The sequence below is a fragment of the Antechinus flavipes genome, chromosome 1 (assembly GCF_016432865.1).
Source record: "Antechinus flavipes isolate AdamAnt ecotype Samford, QLD, Australia chromosome 1, AdamAnt_v2, whole genome shotgun sequence".
NCBI classification, from domain to species: Eukaryota; Metazoa; Chordata; class Mammalia; order Dasyuromorphia; family Dasyuridae; genus Antechinus; species Antechinus flavipes.
In genome coordinates, this window is record NC_067398.1 from 126,569,703 (window position 1) to 126,589,394 (window position 19,692).

At 34.6% G+C, this 19,692-nt stretch overlaps 1 protein-coding gene across 1 annotated transcript in view; it reads right to left on the reverse strand.

Moving 5' to 3' along the window:
- OXCT1 (3-oxoacid CoA-transferase 1) overlaps window positions 1–19,692 on the reverse strand; it is a 177,540-nt gene that overhangs the window by 3,538 nt on the left and 154,310 nt on the right. The window contains exons 15-16 of the mRNA XM_051990357.1: window positions 12,557–12,637; window positions 6,697–6,798 (exon numbers count right to left, since the gene is read on the reverse strand). Coding sequence (XP_051846317.1) covers window positions 6,697–6,798; window positions 12,557–12,637 — 183 coding nt within the window. The remainder of the gene's footprint in view (window positions 1–6,696; window positions 6,799–12,556; window positions 12,638–19,692) is intronic.

Consider the following 19,692-nt stretch of genomic DNA (forward strand, 5'->3'; position numbering starts at 1 on the left):
GAGACATTGACTTTTTGTGGGGAGGGGAGATGGAGTGGTGTCCACTCATCCACAGCCAACATTCCATTTGCCTTGCTTGTAGATTTTCATTTATATTCCGGCAGACTTTGGTTTTTTTTCCCATGATGTTGGAGGATAATAACTCATTTTTATATAGTGCTTTAAAATACAGAAAACTTGCCTCTCAACAACCTCATGAGAAAATCAGAACAAATATGTTACTGTTATTTTGTAGAAGAGAAAACTTTTGGCTTAAAGAGATTGATGACTTTTGGAGAGCAAGGTGGCACAGTGGAAAGAACACTAGCTATGTAGTCCGAGGATTTGGGTAAAAGTCCAACCTCTCATATTGATTTTTTCAACTAATGTGTCACTTGGATTGAGTCAGTTAACTTCATTGGGTCTTTCTATTTCCACAAGATGAGGGAGTTGGACCAGAGAGTCTGTAAGATACTTTCTAAGCCTTTTTCTTTCCCTGGAAAAGATAGAAAATGGCAAAGCTGGTACTCATTAGAACCCCCGTGTTCTGACTTCAGGTCCAAAGCTCTGCTTTATTTTTAACATCCCAATTTACTGCTTCTGGCTTTTCATCCCCATCAATCATGTTCTCAAATTTGTGGACTAGACCCAGTCCTAGTTTGGATCCTCCTACCAATTAGCTGTGAGGCTGTGAGTAGGTCTCTCACCCATTCTGCCCTAACTTTCCTTTCCATAAAATGAAGATAGATATTTTCATATAATGATATTTTTGTTATATTGATAATTTTGATATATTATTTCCTAAGATCTCTTAGAGTTGGAGTGTAACTTTGATTCATTTAAGTTTCTCATGTTGGTCTTACTCACCCTTCATCAAAGACATTACAAGATAAGAGGAATGAAAAAAAAAAGGCAATTTGAGGAAAAGATATATAGGGTGAGACCTTGATTAGCACAAAACTTAGAACAAGCTACTTTGTCCACCAGGTTTCCATGAAAAATAACTTTGTAAATTATTTGAATCAGTGCTGCTGGGATATATAGATGATGAGAAAAATACCTTCCCACACAGCTTCTATTTCTCCTCATCCAGTTACAGTTAAACAAACTTAACCCCAAGCAAAGCTGCGAAGTACTACCAGATGCCTCGGATTATGTACTGATCTACACTATCTGCCTCTGCCTTCTGTGCCTCCTAGCTTCAGGAACCCAATGTTTCCCTATTGATTAGTCAATTGTATTGCGACTGAAAATCAGGCACAATGAATTGTCCACCTCAGCCCAGCATTTTTAATCTCTCTTTGTGGAATGAAAGATTATATCCCTTCTTGAAGGAATTAAGAGACCTCAGAAAGAACATAAATAGATTGCTTATTTGCAGAGGTCCTTAACCTGGAATGAACTTTTAACAACAACAACAAAAAATACTTTCAATATCATTGGTTTTTTTTCTGTAGCCTGTATTTAATTTCTTTAAACAACAACAACAAAAATATATACTTTCAATATCATTGTTTTTTTCTGTAGCCTGTATTTAATTTCTTTAAAAACTATTTTGAGAAGGGTCTATAAGCTTTTCCAGTCTTCCAGAGGAGTCCATGGCACCAAAAAGGCTAAAAAAGCTGAAGCCTAGGGGGACTCCTGAAGTAATCTAATTCTGATGTTCACCAGTACAAAGACATGGGGGCATCTGCTACCAATATCAATCCTTCTTCACTCACCCACAATGCAAACCACTCTCTACCTCAGCAATTCCCTCCCCAATCCTTAACACACTCTCTCCTGGGTCTTTTATATAATACAACTATCTCTTTTTTTTCATCAGATCTCACTTAGTCAGGGCCCCCTGTCAGCTCTAAAGCTACTACCTCATGTTTCTGGATGAACTAATTGCAAGATTTCAATTTTTCAATTTTGCCTTCTGTGGGACCTGCAACTAATCTTTCTTTAATTTTTTTTCTGAAGACTTTTGGTTTGTCTTATTATTAATAACTGCAGAAAGGGCAGGGTATTCTAATGGATAGAAAACTGGCCTTGAGTTCCATCTCTGCAAACACTGGTTTTATGATGCCAGGCATGTCATTTAACCCCTTAGTGCTCCCCTCTTAGTGCCTCTAAGTAAGACTCAAGAGTGGCAGAGTTGATGAAGAGCAATAGTGGTGAAGGGGATTCAATGAACTTGAGTCAATAGGTGTGATGGCCAATAGGTTTGTTCTATTCTCTTGGGTTCCCTAAACCAATTCTCAGTTTCTTCAAATTATTTCAAGGCTAAATATCAACACAAAAGGATTAGATGGGCTAGAGCAGATTACTCCTTAGGGTCACCCTTGACTTTAGGATTCTGTGTAACTCACCATATTTAAATAATATATCATCTTGCTTGACAATACCAGATTGAAACCTATGTCAATGTAGCTGTTAATGTTTACCCATATGCTTCAAAGTTTTTGCTTTTGACCTGATAATCCAGCCCCTTAGAGAAAAATTACATTAGTAAATTAATGAGTAAGAGAACACATCACTTATTTTTGTTTTTTTTTGTTTACTTGAAAAATGTCCCTGAATTGACATTTCATAATGCTGAATGTATACCATCTTTCAATTTTACTATCAAAGGATTTTCTATTCAAACTGTGTATTTAGCACAGAATCACTTCTCTACCCACCAGAACATATACATTATATAAATGGCAAAGTTAAATGGATTTTTCAGAGAATAAGCTCAGCTGTATGTTTAAGAGTGTTTTTATTCTAACTTGCCATTTGGAAGACATTTCTTTCTCAAGACAGACTTGTAATAAGTAGGCAAAAAGTAAAAGTCTACATTTGCATGGATCTCCAGTTGTTATCAATGAGAATTCTCTACCATATACAAGAAAAGACACATGGCTCTTTGTATTAAACAAGGCAGTCTCAGAAACAATACATTTTCTTTTTTAAGCAATGGAACATCTGTGGGAATAACTTAATGAAATAAAACTCTTCTGTTGAAAACAGATGATTTTAAATAGATGGTTTATAACATTTCCTCTCAAAGGAATAGTGGACAGCTTAATTTTTTTAAATGAAACATCTGATTCTTTTCTTTGTTATGTCAGACCTATTTTGAGCTTCAAATGTTCATACCCTTCATGTAAAAACTGGCTAGCTTTTACAGAAAAGGAAGAAGATGAATCTTTATGTAGAATGACTTCGCCTGTCTATTTTTGTAATGAAAAACATCTACTAAAAGTACAATTTCTCATTCTGTTCCTTCATAGTTTCATCAAAGTTATAAACCCATAAATGCCAAAGCAGATTACTCTGGCAAGGTGATCTACTAGCTAAGCAAAAGATGATTTAAATGTAGGAGCTAAGCCAATGTCCAATGTATTGTCTCCTCAACCCACTGAAATCCTTAGAGTGTACTCTCTTTCTGATACAATGCCAGCTCATAATAGATATGGGTACATATAAATCCATTCCCCTTGGCAAGGAATGTCTGTATCTGGTTTCTTTGAGATAGCACTGCAGACAAGTAGACAAGAAGTATATACTTGTCCCTCAAGGTTTAGCTGCAGCCTTGCCAAGAGGAGAGAACCAAGGTCTTTTAAGGTGAAGAACAACATTTTCTTCCTCCTCTGCATCCTCTTTTGTACCTGGAATGGGAGTAGGAATACTGCACTCAGTAATTTAACAAGACATTGCCCTGGATTCTTCTTTCTTCTCTCTATACTCTTTTCCAGGGAGATATCATTGAACCCATGGGTTCAATCATAGTCTCTTTACCAATGACTCTCAAATATATTTATTCATAATTAGTTTCTCTCCTAAACTCTAAACTGAAATCTCCAAATGACTGCTGGATATTTCAATCTGGGTGGTCCAATGGGTAGGAAAAGGAAGGGGAAGGGAAAGGGAAAGGGGAAGTGGAAGGAGGGGAAGAGAGGAGAGGAAAGGAGAGGTGAAGGAAGAGGAGGGAAAGAAGAATTAACTTAATTGTGTATATATTGTCCTCTAGCAGAATGTAAGTTTTTCAAGGGTAGGGACTGTTTCATTTTTGTCTTTATATTTCCAGTGCCTAAAACAGTACCCAGCACATAGTAGGTAGTTCATAAATGCTTGATTTTTTGCATAGTTTGTGATCTCACTGGTCTGGGTATTCCTTCTATCAGTCTTGATTAGATGTTTTCTTATCCTATGAGATTCCTGTCCATGTTCTGCCTGTACCTTAAGATCTTCTGGCTCTCTGAATATTTATATGTGTGTGTGTGTGTGTGTGTGTGTGTGTGTAATATAACTAATAACTAAAATACTTGGACTATTATCCCTTGCTCTCACTACCAACTAGCCTACATCATACATGTAACTTGACATGCTAAGTCACAAGTCATTTGTTAAGATGCTGAAGTCTATTAATAGCATTATTTATACTTTTGGTTAAAGTGCTCAATTTGGGATCAGAGGACATACATGGGTTCAAATATTAGTTATTTTTCCCTGTGAAACTTTTAGTTAGTCATGTAAACCCTTTGGGCTTAGTTTACTCATCTATACAATTAACGAGTCATATTCCAAAGTTTCTTCCAGTTATAAAAGTAGGTTGTTATGAGGCTGCAGCATTCTTTTCCAATGGAAACCTATCTCTTCTGCAATTTTCTCTATTTATATTGAGGGTATTGAGTTAGAAACCTTAAAGCCACCTTTAACTCCTTCCTTTCCTTTCCTGTCAATTTTCAATTAGGTGATAAAATCTATCAACTGAACCATCCCTCTTCACATCTTTTTCCTTACATTTACAATACCAGCCCCCATTCTAGTTCAATCTTAGTCAACCCTTCTGTGGACCACTATCATAGCCTTATAACTGTTCTTCCTGCCTTCAGTTTCTCCCCCTCTCATTCATTCTTCACAAGGGTGCCAAATAATCTTCCTAAGATACAAATGTGATTATAACATTCCTCTGTCTCTAAGACAAGGAATAAAATTTTGATTCTCACTTTTAAGGACCTCTATAAATCTGATTCTAGTCTCCCTTTCAAGTCTGCTCTTCACATTATTCTCCTTAACGTACTCTAATTCTCACTCTACTGGGTTATTGCTACTATCTTCTAACCTAAATCATGCCATCTCTTGCTTTTGGTTTGGCCAATAAATTGGCACCACCTATTTATTCCTTCATTCTTTTTTCCAGGGAGATATCATTTGTTCCCATGGGTTTACAGATAGAAAACGTAATTTGAATTGAGTTCTTTGACTCCAAATTCAGTGCTCTTTCCATTGACCATAGTTTTATTGGTATCTTTTTATTTAGCATTTTGTCAAGTTGCTGGCATTTCTGCATACCAATAACTGGTATTTATGATGAAGACTGCATAAAGAGTATTCATAATGATGAAAAGGTATTAAGATACAATCAGAATAATTTTATTATTAAGAATATCTTGCTGCTTTAAAATCCTTACAAAACTATTGTTCATTTATCAAAATACCTATTAACCAGACCACATTTCTCAACTATTCTAGGTGAAAGAGTGAACTGTGTGAATTATATTTACCAGAGTTAAGTAGTATAAAATCTTCAGTCTGACAATCCATTTACTTTCATTCCACATTTCCCTACACAAATAGGTACCTGGGACCAGGGTCTGCCTTTTCCACTATATAGTATCAATCATATCTATATATTACCTTGTGGAAGGAGGGCTGACTAATTCAATAGGTAAATTTAAAGAATGTCTTAGTAAAAAAAAAGTTTTGCTACTTGATCACTAGGATAAAAGTCTAGAATAAAGAGCAGACAAAATTCTATTTTCCCTCTGTAGTTACTGTAAAGCTAATTAAAGAGGGGATCTTTGTGCAAGGTATTCCTGGAAGAGTATTTTCAAAGAGAAATTCAGAAAAGGTTAATGGACAAGGACCTTGGCAGAGTACCATGAATAGTTATATATGAGAGTAATGAATTATGCAGCAAACCTGTTTTCACAGCAATTTGTTATAGTCTGATAGGTACAAGCCATTCAGGGCCTAAGAAATAAATGTATTTGTGATTTAGAGTTAATGATTTTCTGAAGGCTAGGTAGTCTTGTAACAACTGGGTTTTTCTATTTTCTTTACAGATATCTCACCATAAATAGAAGATGTCTTCCTGAAAAGTTGTATGCAGATGAAATCTTTTTGAGAGATTTTGTCTTCATTTATGATTATCTTTGGTCAACAAGTCCTGCTTACTCAGGATCTTAGTTTCTTTGATTTATGGTCGCTTCTTCCTTCTTTTCTTCCCTCCCTTCCCCTCTCAAATAGAAAGATGATTAGTGGTCTATGGATGGGTACTTATATCTTATTTCTCATTACTCCCCCTTTACATATGCATAACCTTACTGGATTAGCCATTCTCCCAAATTACAATATGTGTTCTGAGTTACTGCCTCCTCCAGTTTTTTTTTTTTTTCTGAAGCAAAGGAAATTCTTTTAAGCACTAATAACCTTCCCACTCTTAATTCACCTGCTATTAGAATGAATTGTAAGACATTAAATTTTCTTAAAACTGAGCATAGTAGTGTCAGAACTCTTCCTGAAACGTAAATATTCTTCAAGGTCTGTAATAATCAAATCCACAAACCTTTACTAATCAAATCTAAAAATGATAACAAATTAAAGGTTTATGTCCTGTATTTACTCATTAATCAAACTCATTATAGAGGACAAATGGCTACATTTACTCAAACAAATACTTACAGCAAAATCACACCCCGTGCTCTTTTTTATGTCATCCACTGTCAATCCTTCCCAGATTTCAATCAAAGTCAACCCTTTTTCCTTGTCCACATCAAACACGGCCTGTCAGATTCAAGCAACAATAGTTTTTAGCATGATAATCATTTTAAAAAATAAGGCAAAGGAACTAGAAAGAATAACTCATGCTTTTAAAGGAAAAAGCAAGCATGGAAACCAAAGAATTAGTAGTCTGAAATCATGAAACTATTAGCTATATTTAATATGTACCAATTTCCTAATCAGTAATTATTTGTCCAAGAGTTGAGGCTAAAAAATACACACGTGGTGAATAGTAATGATGTTTATTTGCTAATAACACCTTAAGTGACATTTAAAAAAAAAAAACTTTTTGACAGCCAAATGAGAGACAATAAATTAATAGATATTCATTTTTTAAAAAAGAAACAACTAATAAAGAGAAACAGCACAGTGTAATGGATAGTCAAGTGTAGGCAACTGTGGTCAAGAAGTCCCAGGTTCAACTTTTTTGTTTTTTAGCACTTCCTGCTATGTTGAGGGCTGAGGCTCGAGTTGATGCACTGAGGTCCCAAGCACGTGAAGCTAAATAGTAATTGGACCATACTCTATTAATATATAAGCTTGGAGAAAGAATGGCCCCTGTCCACTCTTTGTGCAAGTCCTGATATGTTGTATTGGAAATGACGATTTGGGTGGGTGGAGGCAGGGGAGTGGAAAGGGAAGTGGAAAGAGAGACTGCTGGCTGGCATCTTGTCACAGCTGCTCGCATTGCTATCGGGACCACCCTTGGCCTCCGATCCCCCTCTGCTAGCTGGCTTCCTGTTGCAGCTGCCCATATTGCTATTGCAATTCTTCTTTACCTCTACTGAGAATAAAGATTGAAGATTTTTCCCTTAACCTGAATTCCTGACTCCAGCTGATTTTAAATACACATGTGATCCCTGATACCAATGGGAATCATAGATCAATTCTAAAAGATAAAAATAAGAAAATAAGAACACCAATCAGAAAGAGTCACAAAGATAGGAAGACCAGGAGAAGAGGGTTGAATTCAAGTCTCCCCCTAATCCCCAAGCTTTTTCCAGTATGCCTTATGGTCTTGACATAAGTGCAGTTTTATGTTCTATTGGACTGGCATTTTTACTGATGACCTTCACTTATCAAGGGATATTTGAAAAGGTAGAAAAATAAATAAATTCTCCATTTTAGAAAAATATCCATTAAAATGGGTAAAATGAGTAAAAACTGTTGGAAGGGGAAGGTCAAAGAAAATCTTATATGTTGCTAGTGATAAAAAGTTAGAAGAGATGGAGGAAAAAGTCATAGCATTACAATATTATAGGATTACTACTAATAATAATAGTTAAGAATATCTAGCATTTATATAGAGCTTTAAAATTTCAGTGTACATGGTATCTGTTTTATTTTCACAACAACTTTGTGAGGTTGGTGCTATTATTATCCCCCAAAAGATATATAATCTTTCTAAAGCAAATTAGCTAGTTTCTAACAACCAGTGGATGTTTAATTATTCATTCTCCCCTGCCATTATACAGATGAAAGAAATAAGGCTGAGATTAAGTGACTTGTCCATGTGAATCTAGGTCCTTCTGATCCCAAGTCCAAATTCTAACCACTGTGCAACATAGATGCCTAGAAAGGTTCAGGGAGAGAATTCTTTTGCCCTTTCGAGCTTCTGGAGTCTCCAAAGAAGTTTACCTGCAAAGTTTTATGATTCTGGATGGATTCTATCCTGTGACATTTCCTCTGGTACTAGATACAAACCTTTAAACAGATGTTCATTCATATTGAAAGGAATTAAGGCATCTCAGAGCAGTAACAGGTCTCTTTATATGCACATCTTTCTTGAATATATCTATTGACAGAAAGCTACCTGGAAAGCCAATCTACATTACCAGATAGTTCTAAAATTAAAAGTGTAACTTTTATCATTGACCCCTTGTGGTTTTTATCTGTTGGTCCTAATTCTTCTCTCCACAGACATAAAATATACATCAATTCCTAACTTCACTTCCATATGACAGCCCTCCAAATATTTTAAGATAAGGGTCAAGTTATTCTTGAATCTTCAGGCTAACCAAAATCCATTTCAATCATTCCTCCTGTGACACCTTTCACAAGATCATTATTCTGGAAATAGTCAAATTTTATTCTGATAAATCTGATAAATCCTCTGTATATAATCAAGCTGTTTTTAAGTTCTGAACTTAGATTTGAAATAACTTAGGGGAGTCCAATGTATTCACATTCATTTGTAGATACACTTGTTTTAGAAACTTGTGACAGCTTAATTGATAAGGGATTTTATTTCCATTTATTTTTGTGATAATTATCATATATCTTTTATGACAACTCTGAAAGAATTTCTGGAATACTAACTTTTTTCCAAAGATTATTCCCTTTAGAGAACTACAGAGCAGATTGGATACTTGGGAGAATGGAAAGGAGTAGTTACCCTTTTTTATTTGCTAAACTAAGTTGATTCCATAGGAAAAGGTTGCTAAATTTAAAAACCACAAAGTTGTTGTGTTGTTTTGTTTTGTTTTTTAGCGATCTGTTCTTGCACATTTTAAAAAACCACACTCCAGAACAAATATTTGTTTGGATAATAAAAATGATCATTATGAAAATGTTTCTTTATACTGCTTTGTATGACTTAATTTTACATTGACAATTAAAATTAATTTTTTTTCCTTTACAGAAAATGTTGTCTGGAACACAATTTGTTCTGATCACTTATGTCCTGAATTAAGAATAAAGGCACATTTACAAAGAGGAAACACACAAGAAGAAATGTCAAGTCCTCTGCATCAAGTCATTAAAACACTATAGGACAGAGAATTTTCTAGAATAATAAATAAGATACTATTAGCAGTAAGGTAAAATCTAAGTATAAGGAAAATTAAAATTATGGCAAATTGATTTGTGGTTTTTATTTACACATACCTTGTGCTGCAATTGAGTCCAGATCTTATGGAAAACAAGGTGCTGTTATTAGATGAGAGAGACTAATTTCTCTGTACCCCCATGAGGAACTCCAGGTGGTACAAAAAAAAAGTAAACAAAAACCAAGTTACAGTGAAGGGTAGATCAGGAGAAAACCCATTTTGCCATTATATCTAAAAAGGAGAAAACAGGAGCCACTTTTCCCCAGAAGAGTTTGTTCATTATCCTCTCCATATCACAGCACGATTGCAGTACAGAGAGATTTTCACAGAGATAAAGCCAATAATGGTGACCTAGACTTCCAGACGGGGAGCCATTGTTCACACTCCAGGCTGAATAAAAGGAGTGATGGTTTCAAGAATCCCAGCATCCTCTTTCAAAGAGTTACTAATGGAATTTTTAGAGTTGGTTCTTGAATTGTGTCTTACTTTTCTACTTTAATCTGCTTGTGGCCATGTAGGGCACCCTTATTACTCCTAGTGTCGCAGGGTCCTTTAATCCTTAACTCAACAGATTCCTGCCGAATGAGTACCTTCTATGTCTACCATCCAGGGCCAGTCTTTTATTGAGGGGAGGAGTGTATACAAAGAATTTTAAGATGGAATGTTTTGCTTTTAAATAACTCACAAGTTATTTTGTTTGAGAAATAAGATATGATAATATTAAATTTTACAAGTTGAATAACAATAAAGGCAATATTAAAGACTCCCCAGGTCAGTTTATTATAAATGCCAAATGAGTAAAATAGATCCAAGGAGATTCAAGTTCAGTGGAAAGAGTTATAGTAGCCCCGGGATTCTTGATTTTGACCTTGAAATGGCTTACATTGATAAGTAGAAAGAAAAAAGAAGGATATTCTCAATGATGGGAATAGTATAAGCAAGGGAAGGGATGGTTGGGGGTCTACATATTTCCTTTAAGGGAACAATTAGTTCCATTGGTTTGAAATAAAGAATTTGGTTATGCAAATGTAGGCTACCAGGTTAGCAAATAGTTTGAAGATAGACTGGACTATTTATTTCTTGTGAATATATTTCTTGTGCAAATATTCCCCATTTGATAGATGAAGAAATTGAGTCAAACAGATCAAATGGCTTGCCTGGAGTCACAATGTTAAACTGCAACTCAGGTTTTCTTGACTCCAATTCATGTCCTATCTCCTGCTCCTCTCAGCTGCCTGTATAGTATGGTACTTTCTGCACAAGAAATCTTATTGGGAAAGAAATAATAAGTCACTTACTCCAACCTATAACTGAGGGAAAGAATTCCCCTCTACAAAGCTTCTTATATCCATACTCTTTCCTAAAGACCTTCCAGTAATGAGCACTAACTATGTGTGATATATACACATCATATAAGATCATATAAGATGGCGCTATTTCATTTGCCCTAATGTGAGCATTTAACCCTGAGGTGAATAATAATAATGAATAATAATAATTCTTCTCTTCCTCTTCTACTTTCCCTCCTTTTCTTCTTCTCTCCTTTTTCTTCTCTTCCTCTTCCCTGACTTATTTTCTCCTTTTTCTTTTCATTTTCTTCCTCTGCCTCCTTCCCCTGCTCCTAGTTTTGCTCCTAAGGATCAAGCATAACTAGTCTAGTCCCTCTTAGAGGTAACATATATAACCTTTCAACTATTTGAAGAGAATTCTATAGTCCAAAACCCCAACTCAAGACTTCTCTAGGATAAAAGAAGAGGAAGAAAAGGTATATATGGATTTATTTCCAAGGTATTGCTTCTCCCAAGTCACTCTGGGAGTAAAGTTATCTGGTGTTCATATAAAAGGTAAGATGGATTGATGAAAAGTGGGAGAAAGTGTCTGCCATTTTGTGCATACTATATATTATGAGTCATTTTTACATAGTCTACATAAATAGTCCTAAGGGAGTTGACTGTGAATAGATCATAGAACAGAATACTTTTAAGACAAATGATGTCTGGAAAGCTCATTTCATCAACTTCCTTTAATGTGTTTTTAGAAAACTGGAATATGGGAAAGGACAATGAACTAGACCTGAGCTCATAAACAAAGATGCTATTAGTTCACTATGGCTCTCAAGACTTCCTGGTTGTATGGCTTCATTAAATGTTTTTCCATTCATTTTTCATTTGTTTAGCCTCTCATGTATGAGAGTTTGAAAATTACATGATCACAGATTTGGAGCTGGAAATGCCCATGAAGCCATCTACTTTAAACTATTCACTTTATAGATAAAAACACTGAGATTCAGAGAAATTAAATGACATGCCCAGAGTTACCCAGCTAGTAAATGTTAGAGGAGGGTTTTGAACACAAGTTTTCCAGGCGTTAAATCAAGGGCTCTAATCACTAGGCAACTTTTTAGGACCAAATATGGATCATAAAGATAACAGGATAGCCCCAGGATATTTCTCTCTTTTATTACAATCTTCAATCTTATATTTACACAGAAATGTCCATCTTGTTGGCTGTGTTTTACAACCAAACCAAAGAGACAAGTTAAGTCTTCATGGGTTAATGAAATATTCAAGAAGTGTGAAAGGAATGGAGCATGGACTTTCCCATACTAATTACATGACCTATAGCTGCTTGGATCTTCACCCAATTAAGTAAAAAAAGTTCATGTTTATAATTTAGGAGAGCAAAGATAATCAGCAAGGGTGATGCACATAACAAGAAGTCTTTAATTCTAACATTATTCTCCAAAAAACAATCTGTGTCATTTTCCTTTAATGATGTCACTCTGTCAGAATTAAACATGACAGCATTTCTGAGGCATGTGTGTCTATACTTTCAAGGAGGCTATGTGCAACTTAAATAATCCTTTCAAATAAAAAATGACATGGTGATAGATGTTACCAGGCAAAAGAAAAGGAAAAAGAAAAGCACTTTACCTTTTCAGTAATGATACGGTCCACACACTGCTTCCCAGTCAGTGGTAATGTGCATTTATCCAGAATTTTGTGTACATTTCCCTGAATAAAATGAGAGACAACAGAAACAGTTTTAGGAAGGACATCTTATTAGAATTTATGTAACTGTAAAACAAAATGAAAAGATTAGAGAAATGTGTTTACATTCTCCCCAAGTACATATTGTTCTCAAACCTTCGTATAATGTCTTTCTTTATATGGATGATGGCTATGCTGAAGTAATTTGGGGAAAACTACTCAATGATGGTATTTGAGAAACCACTTCCTTTCTCTGAAACACTTCCACTTACTTTCTTTATCTCAATCTACATTCAGCCTTAAAATGAAATTTAAAATTTAAAAATAAGAACTAAAAATATAGAAAACAACTCTTGGAGGTCACTTCCTACATAACATTTTTGTTTTGTTTTGTTTTTGTCTGGTGAAGTATATTTCAAAGTGTCAAATACCTGAATATCAAATTTGGGGTAGGCTGAACCCAAAACTCTATTCTTTCTAAATGCATAATTTCATACTAAATGTACATTTGAGATAAGTCTTTTCTTGTGTCTTTTTCTTGCAAGGTTCAATCACAATCTTATTTTTACCCTCCTTCATCTCTTCTAGGAAGATAAACTATGATGACTACAAATCCCATGTGGATGCTATGAGACCTGGTTTATTCCTCCTTTAAAGATGGTATTGGATAGCTAGATGACAAAGGAGATAAGAGTGCTGACCCTGGAGGCAGGAAGAGTCATCTCAGTGAGTTCAAATTTGGCCTCAGACACTTACTAGCTGTGTGACCCTGGACAAATCATTTAACCTTGTTTACCTCAGTTTCCTCATCTGTAAAATGAGCTTGAGCAGGAAATGGCAAATCATCCCTATATGTTAATCAGTCAGGAAAGTGTAGCACTTACTCTAGCCACATATCACTATATTCCCCAAATACTTCCTTGACAGATGCCTGGTTATCATATATATATATTCTCAACACTGTCCCTCCTTTCTATTCCATTTCCAGTTCTGGAACTAGAATCAAATTAATCTTGTCCTTCAATGTCAAGAATGGGTTAGTCTACCAGCCCATGGCTCCTGTTACCACATCCTTACTTGGATACTGCTCTCCATTATAAGGTATCTTCCCCTATTAAAATGTAAGTTCTTTGTGGGGTCTATCCTCATCTTTAATATTTGTATTTGCAGTGTTTAACAATGCTTAGAATATAAATGCTTAATAAATGTCTTTTCATTCATTAATAATAATAGCTATAATAAAATAAAGTAGTATTTATGTGGCTAAAGGTTTACAATGTGATTTACACATACTATTTCAGTTGGTCCTCACAATCCAGGGAGGAAGGTGCTATTATTATCCCCATTGTACAGCTGGAGACTGAGGTAGCAAAGTGACTTGCCCAGGATTACAGATTGTAACTAACTGAAGCTGAATTTTGACTTACATCTTCCCGATTCAAGGCTGGCTTCAAGACTATGGTGTCCCCAGCTGCCTCACTGCAGCTTCATTTTAATGATTCTTCATTTTAATGTTAACTATTCTTTTAATAATCAATTTTTTCTTTTCATATTTCAAAGCAAGTCTGCATATGCTGCAAATCTAAATCAGTCAGCTGAATTTATGGCAAATATTCTATGTTCTACAGTTTTAAGTTGGCCAACTTACATCTAATATAACTCAAACAGATATGTTACAATGAATTCAGTTCCCAGATGCCAACATTGGGAACAATCTGTGTGCCTCTCAAGAACATTTCTATAGAAAAGAACAGGTTTCTGTTCTCATTATGTGAACAAGCTCTACATCTTGTTGGAAGGTAACCACTTGGATTTAATGAAAAATGAATTCCCCACCCACTCATCCCCAACTTAATAGTACTTTATTTTTTCTAATCACATGTATACATAGTTTTCAACATTCATTTTTACAAGATATTGAGTTCAAATTTTTCTCCCTTCCCTTAAGACAGCAAACAATATTATGTAGATTATACAGGTACAATCATGCTGAACATATTTCTACATTAGTCATATTGTAAAAGAAAAATTAGGGGAAAAAATGGAAAAACCATGGGAAAGAAAAAACAAAGAAGCGCTTACAGCATATTTCAATCTGCCTTCATACTCCATAATTTTTTCTCTAGCTGTGGGTTGCATTTTCCATCATGTGTCTTTTGCAATTGTCTTGGGTCATTGTATTGCTGAGATGAGCTAAGTTTATTATAATTGATCACTGTACAAGGTTGCTGTTACTGTATGCAATATTCTCCTGTTTCTACTTACTTTAATCAGCATCAGTTAAGAGAAATCAACATTAACTTTTAAATTGTGCCCCATCTAGCTCAAAGTCCTTCACTATCTTTGTTCCCAACACAATCAAGAATTATGTAGGATGTTGTATTTAACATTTCTATAATGAATATGGTATACTTTTAGAAATAAGGTCTTCTGTCAAAACTAAAGCACCAAGTCATGCAGAAAATAGCCTTTATATAGAATCTCCAAAACTCACAAAATTAATAAAAGGACACAATACAAATCTTGGGGTAAACAATACTCCTGATTTAGCAGATGATCCATAAAAGATTCGTTTTATGTATGTTCTTTCCAAATAGAGTAACGTAACAAAAGGAATAACATAAAAGAAAAAAAACAACAAATGCATAAGAATAAAAGGACAAAAGAGAAAATAAGGTACAGGAAAAACTAAGGAGTCCAACATTTTCAAGATACAACCAGAAAAACTGATGAAACCACAAGATAACTAATTAATTCTGTGCTTGACTTACTAATGTAACTATTGCAACCGTATAAGGAAATAAAATGTATAAATGATTGAAAGGCAAAAAGCAGTATGTTTTCAGTAAAAGGAAAATAAGAAAAGCATTAGAAAAATAAGAGATCCCTTATCTGGATCAGCTATGTGAAAAAAAATTCAAAAGGAAGTGATATTTTATGATACATTTTTGAATCTTCTTATTGATCTCCCTTAAAGTTGCAGCAAACAAGGCACACTACTGTATTCTTGGTGGAAATATATATTGCTCCACCCTAGAAAACATTTGGAATTATGCCTAAAATCATATCCTTTAAACCCTTTAGCCCAGTAAGATACCACATTAGATCTATATTCCAAAGAGATACAAGGAAGTGGAAAAGAATCCACATATACTGAAATGTTTATGACAGCTTTTTTTTTTTTTTTTGAGGTATCAAAGAATTGGAAACTAAAGGGAGATTATCAGCCAAAGAAATTATAGTATATGACTGTATTGGAATACTATCTGTTGTAAGAAATAATTGAAAAGATAATGGGAAAACTTGTATAAACTGACAGAGAGAAGAGAGCAAAAACCAGGAAAACATCTTATAACAACATTATAAAGACAAATGGCTTTTAAACACTTAAGAAATTTGATCAGTGCAGTTGGTTGATCAGTCAACGTGCATTTTATGAATGCTAATTATCTGCCAGGATATCTTGGGGTAAATTTAAAATTTGAAGGATTAAAATAAGTCAAAAATAATCCCTGCTCTCAAGGAGGAAAATCTACTGGAAAGTGACAATCTATCAACAATTATGTACACACAAGATAAATTGGAAATAATTATAAAGGAAAGGAAGTAGGATTACAAGGACCAGGAAAGCCTTCCTGTAGACAGCATGGGCTTTTAACTAAGACTTGAAGACAGTCAGGGAAACTAGAAGGCAGAGATGAGGAGGGATTATGATTCCAGAGGACAAATGATAAAGTATGCTACCCACTTCCTAACAAAAGACACAGGTGCTAGACTCAGAGAAAAGAATAAGACTTCTTTTTGGATATGTCCAATCAAAGGATTGGTTTTGCTTAACTATGTATTTAAGAGTTTATTTGTTTCTAATCATTGGGGTAGATAAAGGAAAGAAAAGAAAATAGATTTTTGTTCATTAAAAACATTAAAATTCACCTCCTCCTCATTTCATTCTTGTAATGTTCAAAGGTTTTCTGGAGATCTTTGGGGCAGCCTTCTTTTCAGTAGAAAATTCACCACAAGCATAGCCAAGTGTTGAAGTCCAAAAGTCTTTATTGTCTCCTTTCCCTGGTGCTTAGCTAGCTTTCTCATGGCCTTCAGAGGGGACTTGGTTTCAGTGGAGAAAATGCAGGAGAGCCTGCCACCAGGAGCCTGACCAAAGAAGGAATTGAATCTCTCTTTCTCCTTGGCCTCGAGAGCTTGAGCTCCCAGATTATATGCTCTACACTGAGTATAAACCAATCATTATATCACTAGGAAACCATTATTTGTTGTAAGAGTAAATCGATCACGCTGAACTTAGACAACTATTAAGCACCATGCTAAAGTAGATAACCATTGTCTCATCAATTCCACTGACTTAACATCTTGTAAGAATCCTTGTTTCAGAGTTCTGGCCCACATTCTTAGATGTCAAAAATTGTAAAGTAGCAGAGAGGAAAAAAATGCCTTCTTGAATGTCTCTCCTTTTGGGAAATAGGGGATTATGGCCAAACATTGGGTCTGATACTTTAGCCTAACTGTTTTTCTTTGGCTCATTTTTGGGAAAAAAAAGTTCTATCCAAAAATAATGGTGATCTTTTTTTTCTTCTTTGTTTTCTTTACAACATGGCTAAGATAGAAATATATTTTATCACATTTCATATGTATAGTGGATATTGTACTTCTTTCCCAGCAGTAGGGAAGGAATGGGAGGAAGTGAGAGGAGAAAGAATTCAAAGCAGAAATATTTTAGGGAATTTCAATCAAAATCTTTTAAGAGCATACATGCATACATATGTACGTATATATACAAATAACAGTGAACTAAAAAATATTAAGAAAGCTTATATTTAGAACAACAATAATAAAGGAACAGCCTAAAAATGTTTTGCTGAACACAGGAACTAAGACCTTTCATTTTCCAAATTTCTTTTCGTATGCTGGTACAATTTAGACAATTTCCTTCCCCATAACTTTAATAAGGATCTCAAATCCTTTCTACCCCTTTTTACAAGTTTTTCATTTTTTATAATTTTTATAATTATTCAGAAACAATTTGGAAATCTCAGGGAAATGTTCCTTTTGAAGGATTAAAATTCAATATTCTCTTACTGTGCTACTGAGATTATTTCCTACTAGAGGTTCTTCATCTGAGATTCATGGACCTTAAAGGGACTACGGTTAGACATCAGGAGGTCCATGAATTTGGATGAGAAAAATTCTATCTTTGTTAAATTTAATATTTCCTTCAACTATTTGAAAAAATTCTTATTTTGAGATAGGGTCAGTAAGTTTCAACCCACTGCCAAAGGGATCACTGCCATAAAAAAGGTTAGGGCTCTAACTCTAGAAGCAGCTAGGTAGTATAGTAGATACACTGAGTCTGATTCAGGAAGACCTGAGTTTAAATTTGCCTTACTTATTGGCCATGTGATCCTGGGCAAGTCACAAACTTGATTTGCCTCAATTTAAATAGGGGTAATAATTACTGTAAGAAATGATTATATTTCTTATGTATTTAATAATTAATTTGATTAGAATCAAGGCTTTTCTAAGTTTCTACTTTTTAATTCAGAAACCTGTGGGAAATCTCTCAAAGATTTACTCTAAGATCTAATTAGATATAATAAAAGAAATTCTAAATTTGGGGTAATGAGCGTACTCTCTTGTTCACTGTCTTTGTTCAGGCAAGTCAGGGAAGGGTGATAGGGAAATTGTTAAGTATCTTTGACCAAGATTTGGGTGACCCCAGTCATATAACCCAAGACCGTCCCACCCTCCCATTTTAATATTCACTTTCTCACTAAGTATTAACCTGTCAAAGTTGATTGAATATTTATTCTTTAAAAGGCATATAAGCTGTGAGTCCATTGCCATCAGGTGTCTGGTGTAAGAGAGATGGACAAATGACCATTCTTTTACTGAAAATTCTGGTATTACTAATGAAATGATTTAATTTCCCAGAAACTCTCTCTCAAACTTTTTTAAACAGCACAATAGGATCTACTTCCCAAGCTTATAAAAATCACAGAGAGGATCTTTGGAAAGTATTTAAGGCACTGTCTGGAACACAGTAGGTACCTAATAATTGCTTATTCCTTAATTCCCTCACTCTAGCTTTACTCCTGAAATATCTTCATGCTATACTAAGCCAAACTTCAATAATGACAAACAACTCTGGATAAATGATCTTTCAAGAGTCTCATAACTATCATCATAGCCAAATTAATGAATGCTCTTTTTCAAAAGAAAAAGATTGATTACCTTATACTCAGAGTCAGTTCTTTACATTTTGCTAAAAAAAAAATCCCCTATCATTTATTCCTCTTCTTTGATAAATGTATCTTAGTTATAGATACAAAAGCCATGCTCTTTTAGATATATTTTGGGGTAAAAGCCACAAAGTACAGACATATAAAATGTAGACAATAACCCCTCCAGATCTCAAAATTTCCAGTAATTCCACATTGCTAAGAATTACAAGGGCAGAGATAGCCCCCATGAGAGATTTCTCACTTGCAAGTACCATTAAATAAAAGTGTCTCAGGACCAAAAGAGATTGATTTCTGGATCTGAGTTGCAAAGTTGTACATTTCCAGCTTTTTCTAGTTCACTAAAATAATAAATTTTTGAGAAGGCAGGGACTGAGTCATTTTTATGGCTTTATACACAACACCTAGAACAGTATCTTGCATTCAGTAGTCACATATTGTTTGTTGAACTGAATTCATATGCGATTTATATGAACTGAATTCAAATGAGATTTATTGATAAATAAGGCAGGTTTGAAAACAATTTGTGATGGCAAAGGCACAAGAGAAGGAAGAAACTATAAAAAAGATGTTTAAAAGTTAAGAAAGTTTAAAAGACTGTAAGACCAAGTGAAATTCTTTTTAAAATCTCAACAGTAATGCACTGAATTCATTCATTTTTCATATGTATCATTACCTAACAAATATGTTATATACATATGAAAAGCATTTTGCCAACATTAAAGTAAATCACAATATAAATTCAGTTATTTCAATCAAGCCTGACTCTTCATCACTCCAGAATAGTTTGTCATTTTCTTCTCCAAAAGTACTGAAGCAAACAGCATT